Source organism: Chrysemys picta, chromosome 1 (genome assembly GCF_011386835.1).
Source record: "Chrysemys picta bellii isolate R12L10 chromosome 1, ASM1138683v2, whole genome shotgun sequence".
NCBI classification, from domain to species: domain Eukaryota; kingdom Metazoa; phylum Chordata; order Testudines; family Emydidae; genus Chrysemys; species Chrysemys picta.
The window spans coordinates 146,471,711-146,492,902 of NC_088791.1; the positions used below are offsets into that span (position 1 = coordinate 146,471,711).

The window sequence follows — 21,192 nt, forward strand, 5'->3', positions numbered from 1 at the left end:
GGGCTACAGAGTATTGGGACAGAAAGAGAGATGTGAAAGCGTCTTTGATACCACACACGGACACGGAGGTGTGTGTGTTCAGCCCCAGAAACTGATCCATGGCTGCCTCAAAGTCAGGGGCCCTGGAACAATTTGTACAATGGGGAAGCTGAAAGCCGTTGAACCGAACTGTAAAGCCTGTATAGGATGGGAACCACTTCCAGCCAGGAGGTGCTACAGCACCCCTAGTTCCAGCACTTATGCCCAAAGTTTTCATTTCTGCCCACAAGTCTTTGGGATGGCGCATCCATCGCAAAAGTTAATTTAAAATTAGCCTAGCCATGTCCAGCCGTTCTACCTAGTTTGAAAACAGCTCCAGGTCAGCCATTTCTCTCTTTTTTCCTCCGTGACCATAAAAATAAATAAATAAATAAATAAATAAAATAAAACAACCCGTTACTGAATTTGAAGTGTCTATTACATTTTCCTTCTAATTTATTCGATGACGAAGATCCAATTATTATGTTGTTCGGCCTTCTATTTTTCTAATTTCTATTTTGTTGATATATTTTCCATGTTTCATTTATTATTTACTTCATAAAATGCTTAGCGTTATGTTTATCTGTCTATCTAATCATTCAAAATATGTTTCTTGCTGAGATACATTAGCGGAAACGTACGAGTTTTTTCTTGGTAAATCGAGTTATTTTTATTTTTAGTGCGAACTCACTACCCAGATGGTTATACAGATGTATACTATTATTTATTTATGTGGCCTTTACCTGATTTTCTCTGGCGGGATAAAATTATACACTAGCAAAAGAACATGGAAAATCCAAATGTCAAAATACAAGGTAGTCCCAACGGCAGCAAATATTTACAACTAGGGCAAAATGGCGCAGTCAGTTTAACACCGCTTTCACAGCCCGATTGTTATCAAAATCACTTAAAAAGAGACACCATTCTCAGGGAAAACGGGTCTAATAAACAACGCCGTTATTTTTGAAAGGGAAACCACCACCACCACAACCACTACCAGCAGCAGCAACAAAGACAACAGCACGGCGTTTGAGGGCGTCCTGCAAATAGTCCTAGGTTTTAAGGCCCATTCAAATACTATGATGTTTGGTGCTTTAGTGGCCAGAAGTCACTAAAAACTCTGGGTGCGCAGGGGATTAGATTAGCGTTGGAGTTGTTACCTCGCTGCATTTATAGCTAGATTTTTTCCTGCACGGCTCCATTCTTTATAGAGTTAATTCTCCTCCAGGACCCACCAGGCCAAATTCCTAGCGCTCAAGCCTGAGTCTCCCTCCCCTCCTCATTGGGTTGCAGCTTTTGGGTTTCTCTCCTTCCCTTCCTCCTATTGGCCAGGGACTTTTTTTTTTTTTTTGACAGGCGCAAGCAGCCTGCCTAACTCTTTGGGAAAAAAAATTCCCAGAAGTTTGTATCAATCAGAGGGAGGCAGAAGGGAAAGGAGAGGGGGGAAAAAAAAGATGAAATCCAGCCTGCAATCCCTCTGAGCAAGTGCTGAGGACCTGGGCTGCCCACTCTCGCCCGGCCCTGCCTCATGTAGAGCCTACAGAGGACTCAGGGCTCTTCTGGAGGCGCAGCTGGGGAGGGGCTGGTGGGGAGAGAGGCGACGGGCTTTGCCTCTGCTCCCCAAGCTCTGCCTTCCGAGCCCCTGGTTGCTCCTCTGGCGCGGCTCCGGGCTGGGGGCTAAGATGAGTGAGCGGAGAAGATCTGCAGTAGCCCTCAGCTCCCGGGCTCACGCTTTCTCCGTAGAAGCCTTGATTGGGACAAATAAAAAGCGGAAACTGCGAGACTGGGAGGACAAGGGGTTGGATTTGTCCATGGAGAGCCTCAGCCCCAATGGCCAGCTAGGGGAGAACGAAGACCCGACCCAGTGCCTGGACCTCAACCCCGGTTAGTGACCCGCCTTTTCTATCCCCACCCCGCTTCCCTCCCGTTAGCTAAAGAGCCACTCGCAGCCGGTACGCCGCCCGGAGCAGCCGCGGGCCTCTTCGCCGGGCGGCAGAGCCTGGCACAGCCCCGTCTCCTGCAGGCTGGTTTGCGTAGAGGGGAGCCAGGGGGAATGTCTCCCACCCAGCCGAGACTCACTTTCTCTGGCTCTGACAGCCCCCAGGCGGGGCCCGGCTCCGCTGCTTCTCCCCCTGCTCTCTCTAGCTCGCTGGGCACTGCTCGGACACACGCCTTTCCTTGCTCCACCGCTTTGCAGGGCGCTGAGCGATTTCCTGCGCCGCTAAGCAACTAGTGCCATTTCTGAGCAGGTCACGGTGTACTTGAGTGTGGGAGGTTAATCCTGTGGGGCGAGTAGGTTCCCCCCGGTTCCGCACTCCCAAGCACGCTCCGTGATCGGCCTCGCCTGTAAACCCTCCTCCCCCGGCTTTTGCAGACACTTTGCTCCTGCGAGCGCGCCATGAAAACAAAAGTGCCCAGTCCGAGGCGAACAGCTGTTGGCAGGAGGCGAAAGCTCCAGCCGGGCTGACTGAGCAGGGATTGCGAGAAACGCCCGTGCTGGGGCTGGCCAGTGAAAGCAGCACAGCGACGCAGGGAGCAGCAGGCGTGGGTAAAATGCCCTGTGCAGCAAAGCAGCGAGCGCCGCGCGCCCGCCCTGAGCTTTACCAGAGGGCTGGGGCCTGATCCTGACCCCGGGGAGGCCAACGGGCAAAGTGCCATTGAGTGTGGAGGCGGCAGGATCGGGCCCCGGAGGGATCTGGCGCTCGTGCCCCGCTAGCGCTCTGTGCTGCAGAGAGGCTCCAGCGCTGTAGGGACAGGCGCGTAGCAGCCAGCCCATGGCTCAGACCGACAGCCCCGGGCCATACGGGCCCGTCGCCCTTTGCGCGGGGCTCGCCGTTACTTTCAGTGGGGAGCTCTGCTCCCGGCCAGGCGGCCCGTTGTAATGATCTCCCCGCTTGCGCCCTGGGCCTGGCCCTCCTCGAGTCCAACCTTTCTGGTAGAAAGGGAAAGGGAACGAAATGAAATACATTAAAATACGGCGTAATTTACAGAAAATATTAATTACACTAATAGATTCAATACTGTCTACGTGCATTCAATGGCAGATACTGCGTAATACATGGAAAACAACCCCCGGGGTTAACAGCACAAAAGGTACAAGACAGGCCGGTTGGCCCCAGCTCAGATTCCTGCTGTGGATTGTCTGAAAGAACAGGCTGGATTCTCTTATTCAGTTTTCACTAGTTTAAAAAATTAAAATCTTGACTTAATTAAGAGATTTGCCTGAGTAAAAAAATTAAACTATTGTCCCTTGGTGATTTTACTCATGCCTAATCTCCATTTTAAAAAGCAAATGTATTCCATAGAAGTCCCTGTCTGTAAATGTACTCAGGGAATACAGAAGTACAGATCAATGCCACGGCTAGAGCTACGGGGGGAATGAAAATAGACACTGGGTGAAAATTATTCCTTTTCACCAGATGAACAACCGTCTTGCTAGGTTAGTTGCCTTCGGCTTTTTGCGGCTACACAATCTCTTAAAATGCGAATGACAGCAATTATTATTATGATTATTATGATTAAGGGCGAAAGGGAATTCTATATAATTTCCAAATCACTTTTTGTGTCTGGGGGAAAAAGGTAGAGTTTTCTGTTAATCGCTGAAAAAATCACTGCCTCCCGTACTCACTTGAACCCACGATACTTTGGGACGCAAATACTTATTTTTTTGTACAATTTTAAATGATTACATAAAGATCGCTTTTCTCAAATCCAGCATAAAAATCGGACAGAAAGTTACTGGTCAAAATTTTACAATTGTAAAAAAGGATTTTAAAAAAAGGAAGGTGGGAAAATACTGAAAATTCTAGAGACCCTTTCTCCCTCCCTCCAGCTCTCAAGGAATTGTTATTTTTATTATTAATAATAGTAATCTGAATTGCAACAACATCAATTTCTTCTTCCTCTGAAACTCAAAGAGACCTGCCTAAAATTTTATGATTAGGGAATTCCCTGAAGAAAATGCTCCCTAGCAATGAGAAAAAGTGGAGACAAGAAAAAAAAAAAAAAAGAAAAAGAAAGAAAAGTAAATCAAGTTTACAAATGATTCCTCAGGAAAATCAATCAATCAACCAATCAATCAAATCCCGTCTCCAGTAATCTGGCACATCTGCGTGTTATCCCGTTTTTCGTTATTTTAATTTCCAATTAATACCCTTTATTGGAGGCTACACACAAAACATAAGACTGTTTAACTTGCCCATTTCTGCATGAATTTGGAATAAAGTGAGACCCCCAAAGAGCCAGACTGGAAAGCGGGTAAACACGGCAGCTAACGTCTGAAATATTGGAAAGCAAAGTGTTTTCATAAAGCACAGCAAATCAAGACCAGATTTTAAAATATTTTTTAGGGTGCTAGTATAAATTTTTAAAAACCTGAGAGTGCAATTTGCACAGTCACTTCATTAAATCCATCCAGTCCAAATCTACTGTAGTTTTCCTTTGCTGCTGGTGAAAATTGATTAGCTGTTATAGATAGACATATCTCTATCTATCTACATATACATGTATAGCATATACCATGCTTATTTACAAAAAAAAAAAAACAATTAAATGCAAACTTTGAAGCTAAAGTATTTAAATCTTAATAAATCTCAAAAGGTGCATTAGAAGTTAAAAAAAAAAGATAATGCCCCAAACTCAAAGTCCTTGCATCAAATATTACAGCAAATAATCAACAATGTTGTACGTTGACAATGGATTTATTATTATTACTTCCCATAAATTCCATATTTTCAAGTCAATTTTTGTTAAAAGTTTTCCGTTATCTACCAGGGTTTATTTTTATTTTTATTAAATTGAAATTAAAGAAACAAAATTGGATCTCGAGAAGTTTTAAAATCACGATAATTGGGTCGAGCATGAAATATTATAAATAATAAATAAGTAATCAATACTTAATAACCAATAATTAATAGTACTTCATGCTAACATATTGCGGTGTCTGTCTGTATAGACTAATATTTAATGGAACCCGGGCGTAGCTGGGACTCGTTTGATACTTCAATTCCATATTTTTCTCTTTATTATCAAGGCGACCGGGGTTTGGGTTTAATATGGAATAGCTGAGGTGTTAACACCTCTCCCCGGGGATCTGCCCGAGCGAGGTGGATGACTGTATGTTGTCAGGATTGCTTGTGAATTTCGTGTTCTGGGACCCCTATCTCCTTCCCTAAAGAAACGAAACTAATGCTGGTGTTGCTGCCTCACGCTGCGTCTCATTTTCATTCTTGTTTGGAAGCTCCTTTTTTGCGACTCTCTCGGTGGACCTTACAAAAGCCATTCCGCACAAAACCACATGCACCGGGGAGCCAACCCTTTTCACATTCACACATCTCCCTTTCGGTTAAACAAACCACCGAGTATTGGGACTTCCCGGCCATGCCCAAGGCCTCGCATTAGAGTGTATTCAACAGTAATGAGACCTGAGATCCCAAGCTGGACAGAGCCCCACCTTGTCCTGAAGTGAAGGGCAATATCTGCTGCCCGGATGTGCCCTGTGGGGGGGAGAATGACTTGGATAAATCTTCTAGGTTTATAAAGATCTCTCCAGTAGATGCAAGTTATTAATGCCTTAGCAATGAATCTTGTCGTCAGAATGAATCTTGTGCTGTTTTATGAGACTCAGTTTACACAAGTCTGAAGCTGGATTCGAATCACAAAGTTATGGAAAGGCATTCTGGATTAAACCCCCCTCGCGGGTGAACTGGGTTGTTCTGAAATATGCACACGGCATGGCAGGGGCTGTGTGGAGACTTTCTAAGTGAGTGTGTGTGACACACACAGATGCGGCGGCCAATGCCGGTTTTTCCTGAGTGAGGAGTAGAGGATGGAGCCCTACATGAACGTACGCGCATTGGGTGAGGAGCCAGGGGCTGGTTTATTCTGTAATTACGTGATCAGCGCAGAGTCGTAGAAAGGAAAAACGCCCCACAACTGTCAATAAATCCTTAAAAATGCGCCCCTCCAGTCAGTGGCCATATCAGTTACACACACACCCGGCACGGGGCGAACCCCAATTCCGCTCTTCTACGCAGGGCCCGGAGCCCAGGCCTTAGAGACATAACGGGGGGATGGCTCAGGATCTCCACTGCGGTTTATCCCCACCACCCCGCATAGCTCCGGTGGATGGCTGGGCCGAGCAGGCCGGCTGGGGGCGAGCCTGGAGCAGCAGGACGCCCGCTGGGTCTCAGAACTGGCCTTGTCCCGCAGCCACGCGGCCGAAGCGCCAGGGGCGCGGGCGCAGGGAGCGGGCCTGGGCGCCGGGGCAGCAGGCAGGCTGTGTGCGCGGTACTGCTATGGGTTTGCCTTGCATTGCCCGAGCCGCTGGGTGCGTGTGCAGGGCCGGCTGCGTGCGGCTGGGCGAGGGGCGGATGAAGGACAGATCAAGGTAGCCCGGGGCTACCCTAGAGCTCAGAGGAATGGCACAGGGAGCTGCCCGGGGCTGGGAGCTAATGGAGGACGTAGCCTGCCCATGCCTGGCAGGAGGCAGGCGCTGAAATCAGCTCTGAGCAGGGCTCCGGCACATGCACAGCCTTGGCTGAAAGGACTCTTCTGTCTTCGCCGCTCACGACTCCGGCGGGGGCTTCCCTCGGGGCCTGGGGGGCGGCGGAGCGGGCTGTAGTGGGCTGGACGGGTTAACACGTAGGTGCTGGCTGCGCTCCCGGGGCCAGGCGTTGGGCTGGGTGGAGAGTGAGACCCTGCCGGGAGCAGAGCAGCTGCAGGCGGCCAGAGGGAAGCTCAACACCCGGATCCGCGAGCCTCCCAAGTCCTGCAAGCCTCCTCCTTTCTTGCTGCCCGGCCCCCGGCCCTGCTCACACTGCGGCCCCAGCAGCCGGACCCCCCTAGCCAAGGGTTTGCAGTGGTTCCAGAGAAGAGCTCGCGGCCGAGGGGAGCAATATCGCCCCATGACTCTGGGCCCTAGTGCTGCAGATTAACTGCTGTAGGGGGCCTGGCCTTGACCTGCCCCGAATGACCTCGTCTAGAGCACTCCCATGTGCACTTGGCACAGCGCTGCTGCCTTTCACCTGCGCATCTCAACGCGCGCTGCAAACATTCATGAGCCGGAGCGTTCTGTGCCTCTGGGAAGTGAGTAAATATTATCCGCATGTCAGAGATGGGGAAAACTAGCTGTTAGGTTAAATCAGACACTGAAATGCCCAGTCCAGTAACGTTTTTAGACAACCAATTAACACACGTCCCTGGTATCTCTGGGTTTCCAGGTATTTGTAGGCTAAACATGATCAGCGCTAACGTCCTGAGTGTGTCAATCACTGTATCTTCCCATCCTTTATGTATAATTTATTCATCATCATTTACAATTGTATCTTTCATTAGTGATGGAGTGAAATTAGCAGGCTGGGGGGAGAGTTTAGTGAGCTCATCTGCTCATCAGAAATTTGCGATTGAAGTTTTTGTGGGTACATTCGAAATCTGGATTTTCCTTTGAAGCACAGTTTTTCTCTCAGTTGCCTACGTTGTACTTTTAGAGATCTACACAGGCCCATTATCTGTATTAGAGAGAGCGAGCGAGAACACAGGGGCGTGGTAAGCGTTTTTACTCTTTGAGTTTAAGATAGCCATACTACAAGCAGAGAAGTCACCAGTGAAATATGCACATTTCCCTAAACAAATGCCTGTAACACCTTGATACTACACAGTCCTCCAGGATATTGTTTATGCCACATATTTTACAGAAGAAAACATTTGAGAAATGTTTGAGAGTTTTACATTTTGTCAAATTCGGTCAGCATTTCATATCCTTCTTCCTGTCAAGGCATGCAGCCTAGTTACTGTGGGGCTTTAGAGGGAGAGAAAATAATGCATTTTAGAAAGATCTATAAAAAAGCTCCACTACACTGTCCTAATTTTATGGGGTGATGACTTGTGTCCTACCAAGATTAGGGACAAAAGCGTTACACCCTTGGCAAGGGGGGAATTCCCAGGTCCTTTCCAATGGTATAAAGCTCTTCTGCCTAGACCTAAGTGTTCATGAGCTATTTATCTTAAACGTGCTCCTGGACTGAATACTGATCATCTTGCACTTTAGCATCATGTAATTTTGTGGGGGAAATTCCAGACTTTGAGGAAGGAGAAAGCAAGGATGTCTAAAATAACTACAACAAACAGCGGCTGTCTAAATCTGCTCAGAGGTTTAGAACTGGGAAGTAATCCTGGCCAAGAGGGATTAGTGGGCAGAAAGCAGGTAAGAAAGTCAAAGGGCTGGTAATTCCTGCAACAATAAATACAGTTTACCACATGCTTCCACAATTGATCATAGAGATATAATCACCATTTATTTGTTATTGTAATGTATGTACGTTATTACATACATTCCTATTCATGTATATACATCTATGTATAATGTAATATACACAAGACATGTATATTTGTACATAGGTTAGAAATAATAACATAAGAACAGCCATACTGGGTCAGACCAATGGTCCATCTAGCCCAGTATCCTGTCTTCCGACAGTGGCCAATGCCAGATACATCAGAGGGAATGAACAGACCAGGGCAATTATCATGTGATCCATTCTTTGTTGTCCAGTCCCACCATCCGGCAGTCAGATGCTTAGGGACACTCAAAGCATGGGGTTGCATCCCTGACCATCTTGGCTAATAGCCATTGATGGACGTAGCCTCCATGGGCCTAAGCTGCAAAATATGGTTCCAGCTTTGATTGTTTAGAGTTGAGTTTTGGTTAAGACCTATCTGATAGAGTGTGGTGAGGCAACCCAGGCAGAGGAAAAGGAGTTGGGAAACTTCAGTTCCATTCTTAATTCTGCCACTCACTTGGTGTGGAACATTAACTTCAGCTTGCCCATCTGTAAAATGGGGTGCATGAAATCTACCCCCCCTTTGTGATCTGCAGATCTGAGATCTTAGATCTGCAGATCTAATGCTGTCTTAGAATTAAGTGTTAGATAGAAAGCTCTAAATGTGTAGTTGAGCAGAAGTGGCTGAGACTATGATAGTCTGTACTGTATTTGATAATTTGAGGAAATAATGAAAATGTAACCTCCAGGACATGTATGCTCCCCCTGCACTTTGCCCACAGAGTGGATGCTATTGCTGTCAGAAGGTGACATTGTAGAGAAAAGGAGATGGAGCTGTCTAGATGGGAACCAGGAGTTCAGTGTGGGAGCTCAGACTAGGTTTGTGTTGCTCAAGTTCATCCAACCTTGACCTTTCATTCTTGAGAAAAGAGCGAGTGAGTGAGAAGGGTTTATCTCTACAGTAATCTCTATCTTATTGAATTGGTGATTTCCGCTGTCATGCCTGTTAAACTCTTCCTGCAAGGAGGTGAATTGTTCACACTGAATTAAAACTGCAGGTAATGGAATAATATGAAAATATCTAGGAATTGTTTCCAAGACAGCAGAGTCTTAGAAAGGAGACAGCATGTCAAACAATGTCTTGATTTCTTTGTTACTTATTTTGAATATCCAAAACTATCCAAAATTATTCCATCTGCAGGAAGTGGGAAAAGGTGGGAATTCAAAGGACATTCTCGTCTGTGACGAGATCTCAGGGAAAATCTAAAGAGCTTCTATTACAGGCACAAGTCAAGTAACTTCCTACTAACCATCCATCATGTCTCCCTCCTCCCACTTCAGGCTGAGCTCTTATATCAAATATCAGATTAGCTAGTCTCCCTAAGGCAGAGGCGTCCTGGTCTATCTATATCTGTCTTTACAGAAAACTGATGCTTTTTTCAGATGGAAAAGCAAGAGAGAGATCGAGAGACCCTGGCTCAGTGCAGGGGATGGATTAGATGACCTATTGAGGTTCCTTCGAGCCCTACGTTTCTATGATTCTACAATTCTAAGTCTGGTACCTCCAGAAAATAACATTTCTATTGCAGTAGGGCCTGATCCTGCAAACCCCTCTTCACATGAGTAAGAATTACTCACAAGTATTCCTATTGAAGTCAATGGATTTCTTGCATGAAACAAGGTTTGCAGTCCTAGGCCCTCAAGGACCAACATGCTTTTTAAATCTCTCTCTCTTTCTCTGAGTCCTGGTCTATATTATAAAATGTGCTGGTGTAACTAAACCCATTAAAATCAATGTAATTACACCAGGGCAAACCACTAATGTTCATGTACTGAAACTGGTTCAAAAAGCACTTCAACCAATTTATGCTTTAAGCTAAATCAGTTTAAGTGCAATCTAAACCAGTTTAAGTGCATCTATAGCAGGGGTTTATGCTGGTGTAACTAAATCAATTTTTTAGTTACATTGGTGGGAGTTTTCTACTATAAGAACATAAGAATGGCCACACTGGGTCAGACCAAAGGTCCATCTAGCCCAGTATCCTGCCTTCTGACAGTGGCCAATGCCAGGTGCCCCAGAGGGAATGAACAGAACAGGTAATCATCAAGTGATGCATCTTCTGTCGCTCATTCCCAGCTTCTGGCAAACAGAGGCTAGAGACACCATCCCTGCCCATCCTGTCTAATAGCCATTGATGGACTTATCCTCCATGAGCTTATCTAGTTCTTTTTTGAACAAGTTATAGTCGTGGCCTTCACAACATCCTCTGGCAAGGACTTCCACAGGTTGACTGTGAGTTGTGTGAAAAAATACTTCCTTTAAGTATCAGTATACTATAAAAAAGGCTTCCTAGATTATCATAGTTTCCCAGAAGGGTTGGGTTTCTCAGTACCTAGTGATGGAATTTTATTAGTTTGTGACCAAATATTAGTGCTCAAACATGTTGTGCAAACACTTTTAATGATATTGTACGGTTTGTAGCAGGGGAGAGGGAAGCATTTAATATTAAATAGTAGAAGCAGAGATGAAATGATGAGAATTTGCTAGTCAGGGTCCATGGTGTTCCCAGCTTTCATTTAATCTTTTCGGTTGAACCACATTAGCCTTTTAAATGAACGAATGAACGAACAAATACTTCCACCTTTGCTAAAAATGGTACATCTCCACTGGCAGCAACAACAATGGGAATCATAGTGTAAACAGGACTCCAGGCAGCCCTTCTCTTTTAAAGCATCTCGTCATCTAACCCTGCTTAGAGCTGGTCTACACAACACAATATTAAAAATATTGGCATTCTCCCGTACCACATCTACATGAGGGCTTCCACAACTACTATCACTAATAGTGATGCACTGAACATTGTTAGCAACACTGGGATATTTTTCAGAAAAAAATGCCAGTGTAGACAAGGCCTTTGAACCTCAGTTTCACCCTCTGTAAAATACAGATAATAATATTAATCTAATTGATTGGTAGAGCACTTTGAGATCCTTGGGTAGAAAATACTTCTTCTTCTTCTGGTAATGTTTGTAAGGCCTTATAGTGACAGTGGCTAGAGAAATGCTAAGTGTTATTATTGTAAAATTAAACTGAAATGTTACTAGAAGCCAGTAAAGATATTTTAAAACTGTAACATGATCAGAAAACCTACGTCCAGTTAAAGCTCTATCAGCAGCATTCATACCAAATACAATATTTTAACTGAGTAAATTTGCAGACTAGAAAATGATGAGTTACAAAATCATTCGGAGAAGTGACAAAAGGATTAGAAAAATTAATATCTCCATGTGCCATTTGCTAAGTAACCCTATTGATCTAACAATATTGTGAAGATGGTGTGAAGAAGACCCAGTGACAGATGCAAAGTAGTTGTCCAAAGATTGCTTCAGAGACAATGTAAGATCTAAAATGTTTATATTTGTAAATGTAAATTATGATTGTAATGTAGGCCAGAGTGAGGCCAGCAAATACTTCAGGCCAGCCACTAACAGTTTGTCTTCCTAAGATTTACTTTCATGTTGACATCTAATCTGTCTCTGTTTCCCCACCACACTGACAAGGGCCCTGCCTTCCATGATGGGCACATAAGAAACACCTAGAGCGTTGTCAAATGGAGATCCCCAGTGACATCCCCAGCAGGGAGGAAGCTGTTGGGCATAGCTTGAAAAGAAGTTACTGCCAACCAGCCTTAAAATAACGGATTTACGGTTTCTGAAGAATAGCTTACAAACTGGTTAGGTATTGACACAAGTTATATTAATAATCAGCACATTTCTGTGGACGTGGTCCCAATATTGAGGCCTTGGTGCTCAGTGAATTAGTGCACCAGCACCTCACCTTACCTTTGGAGAGCTGCATTCAACACTAGATTAGGTCACAAGGGAACATAAATTTGGTGGTCTCTCATCAAAAATTCTAATAAACATCTACACACATTGCAAAACCTCCACATAATTTATACAACTGAGCTGCTGAATATGTCCCAGGATTGTAATAGGGATGCAGATCAGGACTGAGGGAGTTTCGGCAGAGCGATTTGTAGAAGTTTGCATAGCAAATTGCATGCACTATACCTGCCTCAAGGCTATACTGTTAGACCCTAGCACTGTTATGATTTTCAATTAATCAATACATTATTTTAAGAAAATAAAACTAATGTTAGAGAGTGGCTGGATAATTATCTCACAAGTGCAGCGTCACAAGTTCCATCGGCAGGGAAGAATCACAATTCCAAACTCAGGGTTATAGCTTATAAACCCCTTTGTGGTCTCACAAGCCTAAACCTCATACTTAATAATCTTTATAATACAATATTATCAGGCTGTCTATTGAACTGATCTGGACTGCCACACACTAACCCAAAGCTCATGATCGGGAGATGTCAGAATGTCTCTGGTTTCTCCAATCAGTCTCGCACCACCAACAATTCCTGTGGACTTCACATTGGGAAGTGTATTTACCTTGTGCAACTCTCCCGGGCTGTAGATAGCCATGTCCAACATGGGGCTCAGGAAGGAGAGTTCTGTCCATTCCCTCATCCCATTTGCTTCTTTCAGGAGAATTAGACTGAAGGTGATTTTCTCACAGTTACTAGGAGCCAGCTTGGTGCTTTGATGAGCTTCAATCCCATTCAGAAATCCTTTCATAAGATCGAAGATGTTATTTGTTTAAATATCGAGGTGTTCTGGCTTGTTTATGACCTTTACAAATCACATTTTGGGTAACTTGGCTCCCAGATCTTCCCAGTGCTGTCCTGCTATCCCTACATCTTAGTCTGTGCTTCTGAAATCATTCGGATGTGCATTACATTTCACCTGGTTTTATTCTGCCATTACCATTCCTGTGTATCTGGGTGAGAAAAGTACAGGAAATAAAATGAATAGGATCTGCTCATGTTCTCACAGTAGCTAACAGCAACACTCCCACTGGTTTCTGTGGGAGCAAGGTCTAGCCCATACATTATACCAAATGCTGCCTAAGCTTAAATAAACCTCCATGAAATAATTGAGATGGGTGATCATAAATCTTTAGGCAACATTTCCTCTTGCAAATGTAGCAATTGCTTCTGAAATTACTCTTTTTATGTATTTACCAGACACACACAGGGCTGTGATACTAATTCTGACTGTTGGTTTTAATGTGCGGGTGGCTGAGTGGTACGGGTGATCTGTGATATACAGGCAGTCAGGCTGGATGATCTGGTGGTCCCTTTTGGTCTTAAACTCTGACTGTGATATACATCATTTAAAAATGAAATGAAGTAACAAAGTGCCTATTCTTTTTCATGTTGTGCTGTATGATAAACCTAAAGTTATGCTGAAGCCTTGTTTACCTGCTAGCTACTGTATTAGGGACATGTCCTGTAAGGTGCTGAGCACCTACCACTCACGGTAGCTTTATGGTGCTGACCTTTTAGATCTGAGCCTTTTTGGCCTAATTTTCAGAGGTGCTGATCATCCAAAATTCCCACTGAAATGATCATGACCTCTTCCTTGGGCAGTTACCTGGGGTCTCAACTACTCCAGTCAGGCATTCACCACCAGCCACTGCCCTCCCCATCTGTAAAGTCACCACGTGTTCCTGATTTGTGTACTGGCATCTCTCTCTGATGTGCTGAGATGCTGGATCAATCATAGAGAAAGCTAGAGGGTTAGATCCACAAAGGGACTTAATTTGCATCCGAAGAAGTGGGCTGTAGTCCACGAAAGCTTATGCTCTAATAAATTTGTTAGTCTCTAAGGTGCCACAAGTACTCCTGTTCTTCTTTTTAAAGGGACTTAAGTGCCTCATTGCCACTTAATGCAGCCGAGATGCACTTTTGCCACTCAGATCCTCAAAGCCACCTCTCAGCTACTGCCTAACTCTGCCTAATGCTGTAGGCCTCTAAATTCCAATGGAGCCTAAGGCTACCTCTACACTACACACCACTTTGTGTGGTATCCCCACTGCCGGAGCCTTTCCCTGATGCCTGACTCCTTCCCTGCAGCGGGGAAAGGCTCTAGCAGCAGGGAAGCAGCAGGGTAATCTCTAAAAATATTAAAAATTGTATTAAAATATGTACTAAAAATAGCAATGTAGATGGGAAAGCCTGGCTTGGGCTAGTAGAGAGCCATGTAAGATATGTACTTGGGTTCATACCCACAGCCTTCAGGTGTGTCTGTACTCTACTCACCTCACCATCTACACTGCTACTTAAACGCTGGGGGGCTGCCCGAGTACATATTCTACATGTCGCCAAAGGAAGTTTCCATTGGTGGGCATGTGTACAGCTGACTTGAATCCTGATGCTGCTGAGTTGCGTGGTGCCCTGGCTCACACCTAAGCCCTGGTGGGATTCTCAAACTAGGTATTCCCTCATCTGCATGGTCCAACCTTGCAGGCGTGTTCAAAGCGTGCTTAGCCCCCACAAAAGATGGTTGGGGGTGATTAGCTTACAACGTTTTGGGGCTTGTGCATGTATGTATGCATAAATATCCACCGAATACTCAACAGGCCAGAGCTAGAGCACTCCCCTTGGATATGGGAGAACTGGGTTCAAGACCCTACACCAAAAATTATTTCTTCACACTGGAACAGGTTCAATGAGTAATTGAGAGGGGCCAGAAAGACACCTTCCCCCCTGCTAAGAACACCCAATAGCCTGGTAGTCAGGTACTCTGCTGGGATATGAGAAATCCCAGTTCAAGGCCCTCCGGCCCAGAGTTTGGTGCCTACTTCCCTTTGACGAATGAGGCTTTGGCCCCACCCCTCTCCTTGTCATTTCCTACTGGTTATCTTAGACAGCTTCCTGCTCAATCTGCAATCTTCTGAGGATCCCTTTCTTAAGCACGTAACTCTCCTTATGTATGGTATTTGGGGTGCCTAGGAATCCTAGGCTGAGGCTTCCCCTGGGTGGCAGGGTGCCTAAAATTAGGTATTGCAATGCTTACACCTCTTTGTGGCTCTAGGTCTGTGTGACTGCTTTTAGCAAATGAAAGGAATCAAGTCCACCTCTAGTGTGAAGTTACCAGGTGGTAATGCTCCTTATGCTTTCTATCTTGTTGTCAGTTTAGGCTTTTTATAACATGCCCATCATTCTGGCATTCTAGCATGTGACCTCTTTATTGTGTAACTTCTTCACAGCCCTTAACGCAAGGCCACTGGGAGATTGTGCTTTTAAAGTAAGAAGTTGGATCTACCCTTCAAAGCAGTGTGCTTGAGGTGTGTGGGAAGGCCTGGAAACATATAGTCCAGCGCATAGCCCTGGCTGCCTAAATATTTTTATTTCACTCTCAAATTTTAAAAAATAATCAAAAGATTTATTGTTCTAGGATTTTGGGGTTTCCTGTCCAGGCTGCTTGAAGCAAATAAAAAAACTGTCCATCAAACAACTCAGGTAAAGGCTCTGTCTGTTCAGCCCAGGCACATTATCCGCTTTAATGCTGCTAAGTGATACGCACACAAGACTGTAGCATGGCAGGTCTGCTGTGCAAATCTTGTAACTTTCTGGCCGGGTGGCAGGAAGGTTGTGTTGCCCTCTTAGAAACTGTTCAGGCTGATCCTGAAACAGTAGCTCTATTTGCTCCTGGAATCAAGAAAACCCTCACAAGGAGCTGGGATGGTTGTGGAGATTTGTAGTGATTTGTTTCGATATTGAAGAAAATGGTGTTGGTGAATAGACTTTGTGAGACTATACTTACACGATAGGGATTTACTTATTTCCTTTATTAAGGAATCTGTGCTGAAGTGCTGGCTCATCAGAGGGGTTCCAGATTTGTTGTCTGATTAGCGGTAAGAAGCTGGGGGGGGGGATTCCAGGAAAATTTGGGGAATTATTCACTTTTTTATAAAAATGAAAACAGGATTAATCAAACAGGACACAATAGCAACTTATCCAATACTATCAAAACCTATAGCAGGGGTCGGCAACCTTTCAGAAGTGGTGTGCAGAGTCTTCATTTATTCACTCTAATTTAAGGTTTTGCGTGCCAGTAATATATTTTAATGTTTTTAGAAGGTCTCTTTCTATAAGTCTATAATATATAACTAAACTATTGTTGTATGTAAAGTAAATAAGGTTTTTAAAATGTTTAAGAAGCTTCATTTGAAATTAAATTAAAATGCAGAGTCCCCTGGACCGGTGGCCAGGACCTGGGCAGTGTGAGTGCCACTGAAAATCAGCTCACGTGCTGCCTTCAGCACACGTGCCATAGGTTGCCTACTCCTGACCTATAGCAAATCAAATCTACCCAAAAGAAGGCTTTGGGCACTGGTGGTTCCCTTTCTGCTTCCACCATATCAACCCGTCCCTTGAAGAGGAGTTTGGAGATAGCAGCTAGACTGGGGGTCTATTGGGCTCCTGTAGGAGCTGAGCTACCCCCAGGCTGAGAAGCTGCGCTAGGGAAATGGATCTATTATTATTATTGTTGTTGTTGCTGTAGTGCCTAACAGCCTCAGTTAGGGTCACTGAGGCATACAGTTTCTGCTTTAAAGAGGTTGCAATCTAAATAGATAAGGGGGGAGGCAAAGGGTGCAACATACAAGTAAAGTGATCAGGTATATTTTTTAATTTTTGTTTTGATTATATATATCTATAAAATCATGACCTGGGTGGAGTGATGGGGAAATCAGGAACAGAGGAGTTAATAGGAGCACAAAAGTAAAAAACACGACAGAGATGGGGGGTTGATGGGGGAGGGAGAGAAGAGGGACTATAGGGAGAAAGAAAGAGAAGGGGAGGGTTAGGGGCCTGAGCACACCACATCCCCAGACTGTGTGATGCGTTAATGGGAATTTGATGTTTTTTCGTCCCCTTGGTGAGTTTTTGTACATAGGGACTATCCTGGCTCTTGAAGGGGATAGACAGAACCTATTAACTACAGTCCAATGTCATTTATGCAGGTACTGGAAATCAGTTCAATATATTGTACAAGGCAGATGGGTAAAGTATCGACTAAGAATGCTGGCTAGGGCCAGTTAAATTCATCTGAAATGTTATGAACAAGGCTGATTCCTTATCACACTGTCACAGACCACCATGGGGTAGTGGAAAAACCTGGTTCATGAATTCACCCAGATGGGGCCTTTTTATTGGTTATTTATGAGTATTTGGACAACTGCTGGGTATTCCTGAAAATGTTTGTGAATTCCCAGATTGTCACAAATTGTAGCATGAGTGATTACATGGCCCAAAATTGTCCTGGAAAGGGAATTATTCCGTATTAATTATGCACTAAAGTGTGGCTTGGCCTGCATGGAGTGCAGGGACAGGAGGAGGCACAACCTGTACTGATTATCTACCTTGCAGTAGCAGTGTGAGAGGGAAGCAGGCTGCACAGAGCTGCCATGTTTCCACTTCATGCAGTTGATTGTGAGGGGGAGGAATAGACCAGGGACTGACTCCACTCCCTCCCCTTATTGCTCTGACCAGCATAGCTGCTCCAGTGATCCAGGGAATGGCTATCATGGTAAGCAGAGACTTGGTACATGGCAAAGTCACCACTGAACCCTCTTTTCTTGTTTAAAATGTTTCAGTCATCCAGGAAATGGAAACAACAGTGTGTGACCATGGTGACCAATCACACAACAATGGGAATCACGAGTGGAATTGCAGTCTGAAAATCATTCATCCAACCTGTATGCTCAAAACTTACAAATAAAGAATTCATTCAAAGGAAACCAGCATCAGTTCATGAACAGAAAAACAACTAAGCACATAACAGATTGGGCAGCAGCTGTTCCCTGAGCAGAGTTATTATATTATTATTAATAATCATATTAATACAGTGCCAATAACGTAGTAGGCAATATACAGACAAATAGGGAAATACTGTCCCCAGAGACTTTATGATTAACAGATTATTTGGTTAGATGAACACCAGCTATTTAACACATTTCTGCTGGAAAATAAAAGTGTTTCTTGATTATTTTTTCCCCATGTTACTGTTTGCCTTAAAAAACAAACAAACAGAATTGTGACTTTTTGACTTTTTTGATACAACAGGGTCAGGCTTTTCTCATTTTTTTTTACCATGACAACCAATCTTACTGATGAGACATTAATATTTGGGATATTACATATACTTAGACTGTAAGCTCTTCAAGGCAGCATCTGTCTTTTTGTTTTGTTTGTATAATTCCCAGCACAATGGGGTCCTAGCCTATGGCAAGGGTTCCCAGAAGCTACGGTAATACAAATAAGAAATAATAATATGAAGGTGGAGTTGATCAGATGCCTTCCAAAAAGTAGGTTGTATAGCCCACTACCCGTTTACATATTGGTGGGTTGAAACAGATGTTTTTAAATGCATATTAAATCGTGACTCTCTATTAATAACATTTACACAAGTTTTTTTCAGCTGGACAATCTTAGAATTATTGCCCCTTCCTTGGCATTTGCTGTGAGCAGGAGAACAGGGTCTTAAAGAAGAAAGTTGTCAAGTTTGTGTGAATGGGGTCTTAGAGTGGCATCATTTCATAATCAGTAATAAAGGATTGTTGTAGATATTGATCTAACAGAGGACACAGGGACCCAAACACCTTAAATCAGTGGAACCTGCTTAGAGAGGAAGGGAAAGAGTGGAAATTACAGTTGCAGTGAAATAGAATGCAAGTCCCACATTGTTTCAGGTCAGGATTCATCATAGATTAAACCATCATAGATTTTATAGTGAAATTAGTTTATGAAAAAGAAAAGATTCCTGACATAATAGTTCTGCTTATTCTACCTGGCATACTAGAGGAAATTTTAAAAATAAAGTTTTCCCCACATTAAAATGATAGAAAGAAAGCGCTTTTTGTCTTTCTGCATGCCAAGCACTGCTGAGGTAAGAAGGCTTGGTTAACAGAGACATGTCAAACCTTTCTGTTTCAGGCCCACTTTGCAATGACCAGGATAAAGTTTTAAATCAGATTAAAACACAGCAGAGAGTCACCTTTCAGAATCATCAGATCCAAAATGTCTTAGTAAGGAAGATGCAGAAGAGACAAGACAGAGTTTAGTTTTTTAAGGGAGGAATTTACAAAGATCAGAGCAATAACAGATTATTTTTTCCCTCCAATTAAATTTCAAGTTGTAGTGGCAGAGAAAAGAAAAACGTATTAATTAGAAAGAAGCAAGAAACTTTGAAAAACATTTATAAGAATGGTTTTCTTTGCAGCTGTACTGCATACTTGGTGAGATACTCATTAGTACTTACGCACATGCTTAACTTTAAGTATGTGAATGGTCCCATTGACTTCAGTGGGAGTACTCACGTACCTAAAATTAAGCACATACATAAGAACATTGCTGGATTCGGTCAGAAAGCTCAGCCACTTGCAGGAATGAGCCACTTGCATCACCTGTTTCTAATGCATATAATTGATTTTTCTGTATTCTTTAGATTGATCACTCCTTTAATAACTGGGGATTTTTGACTAGAAGCAACTCCCATTGTTCTTGTTATTTCAGCAGTGATAAGTACAGTTTTGGTCAGTGAAAGTTTTAATTGTGTGTGTCTGTCTTAATGGTTTTTTATAGTCTTTTTGGTTCAATCTATCTGTCTATCTGATTAAATCTTCATTAGGCTTTTGAAGTTCACAACTTTTTTAAAAAGGTGCTATTTAGAAATCTTGAAACAGAAGGAAATTTTTCTCTGTCTTGAATCAGAGCCACTTTGCATCTTCACCTCTCCCATTTATACTATAGATTTGTTTCTGTGACAGCCAGGGCTTCCCAGAAGACAAGCGTCAAAGTGAAATTTTCTGTCAAAAAGAGTAATTCTAAAACTGCTCAGTGTTAAATAGAAGGGTTTAAAAAAAAACACACCAAAAAACCAACAACACATTGAAAGACACATTGAAAACATTTGCCTAAGATTGTCACTCTGCTAAACTGAAGCAGAGCTGGAGAAATTCCTGAAGCATTTACATCTAATGATCAAGGCGCGGGCCAAGCAGAATGGAAAGAAGTTTTAATGTTGAATAACTCAGGAGCAACTGCAAAACAGCTATGAGAAGAAGAAAACTGGACTTTGAACTGCGGTGCTTTTAGCAAAAGACAATAATAGTCTAGTAAAAGCCAAACCAAGCAATCGGGGGCAAATCTGAGGTTGTATCCTGCCATCAGTCCAAAATGGACACTGTCAATATGATTTTTTAAATACTGCCTCTTTGAAAATCATCCAGTTTCTTATATTACGGGCTAATTTTTTAAAAAAACTGCCTTAAATATTTTGGATTAGAGCTTTACTGCTCCTCTGTACATACTTATCAAGGTCATTTCAGTTAGTCAGTTTCCCCATTTTGATAGCTAAGGCCTCAAACCTGCAAACGCTTATGCATGTGCTTAACTTTGTAACCCTGGGCAGTCTCACTGACATCACTCATGGTAGTAAAGGTAACCATACTCAGAACGGTTGGAGGATCAGGGTCAGCTGTATAAGGGAAATTGAAACTGCCTATGCACAAAATGCTGTCAGTGGCACAAATTAACCATATGGAGGACACAGAGTAAAATATTGTCCTCTCATTTCCCAATCACAGGAATCTTGGATGTTATTAGTAACTACAGCAGATACACAAATTTCAGTGAGACATATGATTTTTCATGTCAAGTATGTCCTTTTAAACAGAACTGCTCATTGTAATTAAGGGATGATTTGGCTTGATACGTATTAGAACTGGGAGGGTGGGGGACAAAATCTAATTCTTTTAAAAAAATTATTTTCTTTTTAATATAAAACTGTTGATCTGTTTGGTTGTTCTCCATTGGAATCTAGTGAGGAAGAAGCCTTGTTTTTATTTCACCTGCCTTATGATGTCTCTTGATACGTTTAGCATTTCTGATTACGGAGCTCAGGACGGTTTCATTCAGAATTATTGATGTTATTATTGTATCTCCATTATGGTGACACCAGATGCCACAATAGACAA

The 21,192-nt window shown here is 43.4% G+C and overlaps 1 protein-coding gene across 1 annotated transcript in view; it reads left to right on the forward strand.

Moving 5' to 3' along the window:
- The first annotated feature begins 1,409 nt into the window (after positions 1 to 1,409).
- Positions 1,410 to 21,192, forward strand: part of TBX15 (T-box transcription factor 15) — a 128,593-nt gene continuing 108,810 nt past the window's right edge. Inside the window, exon 1 of the mRNA XM_005292732.4 lies at positions 1,410 to 1,902. Within this exon, the coding sequence (XP_005292789.1) occupies positions 1,701 to 1,902 (202 nt within the window). The 5' untranslated portion in view covers positions 1,410 to 1,700. The remainder of the gene's footprint in view (positions 1,903 to 21,192) is intronic.